We start from the raw sequence: 9,609 nt of genomic DNA on the forward strand, positions 1-9,609 counted from the left end.
CGGAAGGCTAGAAAAATATAATTACTTCTTCCTTTTAGAAAGGTAGATACTATAGTCAGCCAAAAGGGAGCAAGCTGATTACGCAAACATAGAAATCATATAGGAAACTTGGAAACTGATTGAAATAGAAGTCGCGAGTATAGGCCTTGAGACAGGGAAGCAAGATAAGCTTCCTGATAGAGCTGCAATAGGAAAGCTCTACGGGGACCTGTGGGGATACCAAGGACCAACCATAGGTCTCCTGAAACTCGGAGAGGGTCCGAGTACAACTACACCTATTGGCAATACTCTTAAACCCATCACAGTAGCTGCATTGATTATTAAGATGAGGAAAATTAAAACAGACATAGCTTCTCCCATCTGCCTAAAATTGATTTTCTGTACCTGCTGTTCAAATTTTATAATTTACTGATTTTTAAAATGTATTATCCAGCACAATGTTGTCTAAATAGAAGTACTCTCGTACCACGAGCAGGAAAAACCACAGAGGACGTCAAGAATTGGAGACCAATAACGATCAGACCTCTAATGAGCCAGATATAATCAGTCATGTTGGACAGCAGGTTAAGAGAAACAGTACAAAATCACATTCACCAGTAAGGTTCTACAAAAGAACACGAATACCTGCTTATGCTATATTATTATTGCTATCTTGTCGAGAGCTCTAGCAGAGATAAAAGATAAAAGAGGTGGTACAGTGACGGTCGTCGATCTCTCTAAGGCATTCGATACCGTAACTCACGCGGCTATTGATGATGGTTTCAAAATCAAAGACATTCCAGCAGCCATCACGCAGTACATAATGTCCGTGTACGAGGGCTGTAAAAGGAGAATTGAGCATGGACAGGACGATATAGCGATTGATCTCAAAAGGGGAGCAAAACAGGACGCTCTCCCCATTGATTTTTCACTTAACACATGATCCAATAATGGGACAAATGGACGAGATCACGTAGAGCATATACCTGGGAGATGAGAGAGTCTCCGTCTTGGTGTTCACGGATGACTTGGTCCTGTTAGGTAAAGACGGGAAGGAGTCTACCCAAGCTATCCAAATACCGGTACTTTTGTTTAGTCCTGAATTTAAATAAACTTAGACTCATAAGCTTAGGGACACTATTGGATGTCAATAGTTAAGGATTAACTATAGATTGAATTTAAAAATTTTATCAACATGTTACATGTCTCATTGATCTCACGTATCCTCGATAATACTTCACAGTAACTTTTATACATAAGACAAAAAGTTTATACAAAAATACGGCACATAATTCCTCTATAACGTAGAGCACATAACCAAAGTTATAAAATAAATTTCAAAACAAATGAAACGAAGTAAAACATTTCACGCGAATTTATCCGAACAAAGGATGATTTGCTACAACTTCCCATACAATTTTCAGCGAAACGTATTTACATGAAAGCCTCATCAAGAATTAAAGACCACGAACACCCTGTACAGCCACGATTCGTGTGATTGCTCCATCCGTGCTCGTCGAAGATCGCTGAATTCACGAGAATTCGCTGCACGCAAAAAGGAACAGAGCTACGGGTAGTAGACGATGCTTCGACGTTTACAAAACATACACACACGTGTACAACATTCTCGCGTACACCGACGGGGTTGCGCGTTTGTGCTAGAAATCGAGAAAGGGAAAAAACGAGAAAAAAGAGAAAAAAAAGAATAGGAAAAACGATCGTTTCGAGTAAAGTATGTATAGAACTCGACAGCGCGTTTCGTAGAACGCGTGTACCCACGCGTACACCCGGTTATGTCTCGATTCCCTTCTAACTAGGCTAGCAATAAGTTCTTTCAAAGTCCGTGATTAACGAATAACGTTAAAGCTTAATAATTGATCGTTATTACCAGCAGAGACTAGAAGTTGTATCTGTATGTGTGTATATATATATGTAATAATATATATATATATATATGTGTGTGTATAATATATGTATATAAGCCTATAGAGATATATCTCGTCTAGGAAGTTTCTCTTTATTTGCTTATTGTTCCTCTCTATTAATCCTAGTTGGCCCAAGTGATGTTCCCAATGCGTTTGCGTCTGTTTCTCCGGCGTGCTAAGCAGCCTCTTCCTTCTTCTATCCTCTTCCGTCAACAGCCCTCCTAACTACCAACCTTCTTATCACGTTTCTGTCATACAGTAACACACGTGTATCTTTGATAAATCCTTTCCCGTTCACTTCTGGATCGTTCAACTCGTCCGGAACCTCGGCCTGCTGGCTCCATCCTGAGAAGAACGCTCGATCGGCCGACGCGGTGAATCGATAAAATCTTCATCAGCACCAACGAAGAACTCCTTATTGTGTCTCGTTACCTTATAATTTCTTCTCTAATTTTATCTTTGTTTATCTTTGTCTAACTTCGTTTGTTTTCGTTAGTTTCTTCCCGTCCATCGTTCCGTTCTAACGCCACCGCCGCGTTTCGTAATCGTTCCAAGTATTCGGTACAAGAGAACAATCGTTCCTGTGCGTTTAGCGTGATCGTTTTGTGAAGGCTATTCCCCGAGGACCACTGATCCTGCGTAGCGGAAGTATCGAAGCAACGACGTTTCCACGTCGAGCGAGCTCCGTTCCCGTCGACCCGTACCAATTTCCGTTCCCTTTGGACCTGCATCGACTTATCCCGGGAGAAATGCGTCCGCAGGGCTGGAGGAAACGCATTTCTTTTGATCCTTTGTGTCCTTTCTCTCTTTTCTCTCACGAGGTACGAACGGTATCAAAGGAAACGATATTTTCTGGTCTTCTTACTTCCTTGCTTATTTTTTCCTCCTTTTTTTGGTTTCTCTTGGTGATTTTATAAAGGAGTTTCACACGTGAGACGATTTTCCGATTACTCGCGAATGCTTTGCTTCGATTCATCTTTGTTCGTTCAGGTATCTCTCTCTCTCTCTCACGCGCACGTTCCGCTGAAAATCGAATTAGTTGGTTAAGTGATGGAATCCTGAAGGTTTCGTTGCTTCCATTGCTAGCCTTTCGATTTGTTTCCTGTTTTCACGTTTAATTCCATTTTCTTGACCCTGTAACTTTTCTTTGTCTTCTAAAATTCGTTATTTTTAAATTCGTTTTTTTCCATTAAGTCTAATATTTTTCGAATTTTTTCCCAATTCATCGTTATTTTTAATATTTCTAACTCGCAGCATCTCTCATTAGCACTCTTCACGATTTACTCCTTGTTCCAGTATTCTCCACAAATTTTCGCGGGTAGCTACTTATTATCCTACTTACATCCTACATCCTCATCCCTCTTCCAAAAGCTTCAAAATTCTTCGCGACTCGTCGCAACTTTCGATACTTCTAACGACTCATTGCTTCTTCCAGCACCCTTCAAAATTCTCCACGATTCGTCGTGATTTTTCCTATTCCGAGTCGGTTCTCCATCGTCTTCTTCTATCATCGTCAGCAACAGCAAGCAGGACAAAAAGTCGAGAAATGAGGAGAGAAGACTTGAGAGAGAGAATTGAGAAAAAATCGTCCGTGTCTCCAGTTTCCTTTGAACATTCCATGTATCTCGAATCTCGAGGCTGGATCCCGCGAATCTCGAAGCCGATCGGGGACATCGATTCAACCGCTTTTGTTGAGCATGTTCGCGGTGACGCTGGTTATGGTAACACGGGGCAAAGTCCACGGGATTGCCGGTGATCGCGAAACAGATGGCACGAGCTCGCCAGGGGCTTTCTGTTACACGTCGTCCTCTATACTCCTCAGGGGTATTTGTTGCTTTTGTGCCACCGCGTTCAGCACGTAGACCAGCTGGTCCAATTTCTTGTCCATCACGGACAACTGCGGACAGAAATAGTTTCCATGTAAGAATCAATCTTCTCACTTCGGGGCTGTGGATAGAAGAATCTCTGCCCTGCGGGTGAGAGGCATTTCTCTCTTCTCACTTTCTTTTCGTTTCTCTTCTCTATTTTTTCTCCCCCCTTTTTTTTTTTTAATTTTCTGTATTTAGTTTTATTTTCTTGGAAGTTTTATTTCCGGAGATCAAGAAGGGAAGATTAATGCATCGAGTTTGGAGGGGTGAACACAAGGGTGGGAAAAAGGTTTTGTGTTTTGGCCTTGTTTTCCTTTACGGAGGGATGCTTTTCTTATTGCGCTGCTTTACCTTGGCGTGGTTCTTTTAATTTTGAAGAATGGTACAGGCTTTTAGGAGGTGATTGATGGTTAAAAGTCGTTCAGCAAAGAGAGAGAATGTTGAGAACGGACTCGGTTGAAGGAGATGGCTGATAGCTTGATTTCTGGTATTGTGCGTGCTTCTTGCTACTGATCGTTGGTAATTAGAGGGTGAAAGAGGAATAAAATTGTGGAATTTTAAGATAAATGTTTCCTGAATGTTATATTTGCTCGTTTTTGTTGGAAGGTGATTGATTTCTGAGAGAATACACGATCTAGCTTCTTCCTTATTGATAAATATCGAACTGCGTAACCTACTTTCCCATCCATTGAGGCAATTCTGATAAAATTTTGATCGAATACTCTGCTAATAGTCTCAAATCAATGGAATATTAAGCATTTACACGAATCTTCAAGAAAAGAAGATTTATATAAATTTAAGTATTCAATTCTCGGAGAAAGAAATGAAAATGAATAAAAATATTCTTTCGTCACTGGAATTTCAATTTTAATATAAAATATCGCGCATTTTTACAACTGAGAATTTAAATAAATATATATTTCGCTATTCGAGATTTATATTTACAAAGTTGGCAACAAAAGAAAATGAGTCAGTTTAATTTCCCTTAATTGTAAATCGTCTTGAGTAATGAAGGTGTAAACAAAATCTTGATGAAAAGCGAACGTATTTCTTTATATTAAATTCCTTTATATTTTATTTTTCTACAATTATAATCAATACAATTATATTGATATGTATTGATATTCTACAATGATAATTAAAGTATTTATCTTCTTATCTTTGCGTACATTTTGAAGGCAAAATAACGACAAAATCAAATGACCTGCTTTACAGGAGCCTGTATTATGTGAAACATAATACGGCTTACTTCCCAAGATCTAGTAACATCCGATAGCCTTTAAATTATTCCGAATTGGGTTAAATTCTTAATAATAATCTAATAATTTGAAATTTTAATAATCCAATGCAGACATTTTTCGGATAGAGACCCATAGATGAACAGAGTAAAGATGACATCAGTTTGAAGGAAAATTTAGATTAACATATCCAAACTTCAATAATAATTATTAAACACGATAAATAAGATGAAATATAACGGTGAAAAAAATTTTATAGCATGCGATATTTCGAATTTTTATTAATTAAGATACATCATCGACCAATCTGGCGAGTCTCATCGAAAAAACAAAAATAAAAGGGAAAGGGACAATTTCATCCCAAAGGTAATAATCAGAACTTCCCGAAAGAGGCTTGAGAAAAGGAAGGAGAAGAAGGGAAATAAAAGGAAAAAGAGTAAAAAAGAGTCAGAATTTTTATTTAGAGATTACCAAAGGATGTCATTAACGAATTCACCAACTTCTAAAGCCCTGCTATCGCGATTGTGACGTGACTGTCCGCGTTAATCCGATCGAATTGAAGTCGGGTGCTTCAGCCCTGGGCTGCGCATGCTTCAGACAAATTGAAAATTATATCCCCCATTATATCAGTACACCTGCGGCCCTTCAGGCAGAAGGGATATACGCTGAAGGATCAACGAGCTTCCCCTTTCCCTTTCACTCTCTCTCTCTCTCTCTCTCTCTCAAAAAAAAAAGGAGAAATAACGAGAAAACGAATATCAGGAACATCATAGCACCGGAAGAAGGGTCCTGACGGAACTCACCTGCTGCTCGACCCTGTATAAGCGTGCGCCTATAGTCATCGGTTTCACGTTGCCTGCTCGGTCGATTCCTGCTAGGTAGCTGCCTGGTTTGCCCAGGGTCTGGTCCAATCTTCTCTGCAACTCCTGTGAAAAGGAGCAGGGTGAACGCTTAGCGGGCTAATGTAGCATAGAATTGAGAACAACAGGGGTATTTTGGGGGTTTTATAAGCTTTCGGGATTTTATACCCAGTTTTATACGTAGCTTTGAGATTCACGCGAGGTAATTCAAGTAATTTAACAACATATTCATGAATTTACATTGAAAATCGAAAATCGAGTATTTCTGAATAGTTGTGTAAAGTTTAATGTTGTTTCAGCATAAACATACTTGTGTGAAATTTAATACGTAATATTCAAATTCGAATTTAACAGAGTAATTCTGACGTTGAATAAATTTTGTTTTCACAGAAATATTAATGAAAGCATCGTCACATGGAAATGGACTCGAGAATCTTCTTCTTTCCTTGAAAGATTAATAAAATCGATAAGGATCATTTTCGACGTAACCCTGCAATTATTCCCTCTCCAGATTGATATGTAACAGCATATTCATGATCATTCGCGATCTTGCTTCGGATACCAGGGTTTCCACGTTACAGGTAATCGTGGGTCGAATTTGCTCGATCTTAGTACACAATTATACGCACGCAGGTGTGCTCATAGGTTCGACATTTTGCCAAGCATCATGCACAGATCATCGCATCGCATGGCATCGCGTTAAACGTTAAATTGGATCGCATCGTGTGCCAAATTTTCGAATGCGAATATCGCATTACCCGTTCATTATCCCCGATCGAAAAACAACATTTAACGTTCCGTGCGCGCATTATCGGTGAAATCCAATCAATTGTCACAGCAACGTTTAATTAGCCCTGTTAATTAATCCCATTTCACGGGTAACAAGTAACCGTAAATACCGCGAACTTGTTCCGATGCCTGTGATAAATTAATATTGGCTCAGGTTAACGACGAATTACAAAGCGGAATCTCGCGGGTTAATATATTATTGAAAACTATGGGGAACATCGAGCGGAAAGATAATGCTGATCGAGTTATCAACACCGACGACGCGTTGTACGAAGCGATTAAAGTCCGCGAGGCAACTATATTGGCAACCATATTCACCGTGGTCGCCATGATTTTTCGGGCAGTTAGGATAATCTGACGATTACGAACGAAAGTTAGTCGATAGTTTAACAGGAATAATATCTAATCTAAAAAAATTTCAAACAATCTTTCAGTTCTATAAAAATTAAACTGGTCTTGACTTTTTCAAATCGTAATACCTAGTTTAAATGCAATACAAAAGAAGAAAAATTTCTTTTCCTTTAAATTTTTAACTTAGACCACTTTCATAATTACTGGCATAATTCATAGGATGAATTTTTTATGAAATTTATTCGACATTAAATTATTTGAATATAATGAATATTTAAACGAATTAAGGTACTTTCAGTAAACGTGATAGATATGTATTAGGTTAACTTAATAAATATGCAAATTTAATATTCGATTTCTTCTACAATAATTAGATTACAATGGATCGAAGTGATATTACTTGGTTTGAATGTTCTTCAGATTAGAGTTTATTATAGTCACAGATTCAGGACTTTGACCCTCTCGGTCTCAATAAGTACAAACATGCACAAAAGCGAAATTTCAGGGAGGAAAATTAAAAGTCGGGATTATACTCGAAGGAAATTCTACACCGTTGCCAAAGTTTTGCTCGCATGTGTCGACACGCCCCTTCGAAAAGAAATCGCACGGAGGGTGCAATAGAAGGGTGCTGAGTCTGCTCATTAGGCGCACTGATTAAACGACCGAAGATTTCTGGTAACAGCCAATCACCTTCTTTGCCAATGTAGTCATTCGATTTCAAACTTTTTAAGGACGCCAGAAAATAGCAGGAATTAAGAAAAACCCCAATAATTAGGAAACAAAGGTAATAATTGTGGGAAACACTATTAATTGCAAAAAATAATACCTAAAAATTGCCAAAGCTACTAAAAATCACGAAAGTATAGCAAATATTATGAAAAATAATAACAATCGTGAAAAATACTGATAATTATGAAAAACAGTATACAAACGTGATGGCAAATTATAGTGACGTGTTAATTTCTACACCGTTAAAATAATTCTTTCTTTTAAAAATATACAATTCGTCGAATTTTTCGGGTCGATATCGGAATCAACGCACTATGTACGAATTTTGCAGAGCCCGAAAATTCATAGCACAGGCACCCGACTCGAATTGATATCAATCAAACTGGATCACACAGAGAATTGACGTCAATCGTATGGACGCGATATTGAAAATCTCAAGAACAGCGAAATAGTAAAGCAGTATCGGTCTACTGTGATAGCATAATGAATCGACATACACCATAAAGTTGAGAATTATGAGAACAGCGAAACGCCATTTTAGCGTGGCAGCATGAAGGCGGCTTAAGGATGTTATCGATTTTCCGGACACACAACAGCGACTGGTGTTGTTCAAAACAGACTACTTGAACAAAGGACACGACGTTCGAGCGAGTCGGATCAGCACGATCGACGATTTCGTTCCGAATAATCGCACCACTCAGCGTCGTTTCCGCTCGAGCTTCGCAGCTTGGAGCTTTCGACCAGTTTTCAATGTCGCGAAAATTAAGAAAAATTACGAGTGTCCGCCTTGTAAATAACGAGCATATTACACCGCCTTCGTGGAATTTCTCGTGTCAATAACGAAATTAATAATTAAATATGTATATATATGTAGGATCAGATTTTGGGTGGATTGATTTAAGATAGTATTGTTGGCTTCTTAATAGAATAAAATAAGCTTATATATAGACTGACGGCTATGAAACAAGAGAGATTCGCTATGGGCACGATCTTCTGATCTTTGTTAGACTGACTTGGACTTCTTACATACTCTCTGATTGACACACTGGTACACTCTTCGAGATTGCAAAAAGACTGGCTTAAAAAACTCTTAAAGACTGACTCGCCCGCGCCCTTGCACTCTTATTTAAACAATTCATTCTGTCCTTTTTCATACCCAGGCTTTCTTTTCCAATCATGCCCCTTTGCCATGCAACCTCGGTGGGCCAGGTACTTCAACCACTCTGGACGCATCCCTAAACTTTCACTCGGCCCTACCATAAATATTCTTTGCAATCAATCCTTTTACACACGGTCACTTTCGTTCTAAGCCCAAACACTCTTGACATTCTTTCAGAGCCGTACTCATTCCAATCCCACATATATTATGTAAATATATTACGTTAAATGGAAGATTCGTGATGAAATTGAAGAAAAATTTGTAGGTAACGTGCCTTCACATTTCTAATTTTCCTCTCTGCGTCACTGAGGAGATACTGACTCGTAATTGAAACTTAATAGAACCGTTCGTCTACTTTACGATAATTTATCCTCGTTTGATATGTACATACTCTTTCCTTCATTCCTGTCAGACAATAGAGAATAATTTCTAAAATACATTCGTGTAATTTTAAACAAATGATTGAAACACACGATCATTCCTTTGATATCCCAGAGTCTAAAATCTATATAGAAACGTAAGTTGTTTTCTAGCTCCAGTGCTAATTTCTCCTGAAGTCTGAATCGCATCTAATTTCTTAAGCTAATACCCAAAATATTTTTAATATGAATATAATAAGTATAATATAATAAATACAATATAATAAAAGAGAAGTTAGCATTAAAGTTAGGAAACAATTTAAAATATCAACGAAGCTAGCCAAGGTACACT

At 38.3% G+C, this 9,609-nt stretch overlaps 1 protein-coding gene across 1 annotated transcript in view; it reads right to left on the reverse strand.

Moving 5' to 3' along the window:
- Window positions 1–3,621: 3,621 nt before the first annotated feature.
- LOC108552072 (KCNQ potassium channel) overlaps window positions 3,622–9,609 on the reverse strand; it is a 100,222-nt gene continuing 94,234 nt past the window's right edge. The window contains exons 13-14 of the mRNA XM_017906471.1: window positions 5,814–5,936; window positions 3,622–3,801 (exon numbers count right to left, since the gene is read on the reverse strand). Of these exons, the coding sequence (XP_017761960.1) occupies window positions 3,700–3,801; window positions 5,814–5,936 (225 nt within the window). The 3' untranslated portion in view covers window positions 3,622–3,699. The remainder of the gene's footprint in view (window positions 3,802–5,813; window positions 5,937–9,609) is intronic.

Source organism: Eufriesea mexicana, unplaced genomic scaffold (genome assembly GCF_001483705.2).
Source record: "Eufriesea mexicana isolate 0111107269 unplaced genomic scaffold, ASM148370v2 scaffold5407, whole genome shotgun sequence".
Classification (NCBI taxonomy): domain Eukaryota; kingdom Metazoa; phylum Arthropoda; class Insecta; order Hymenoptera; family Apidae; genus Eufriesea; species Eufriesea mexicana.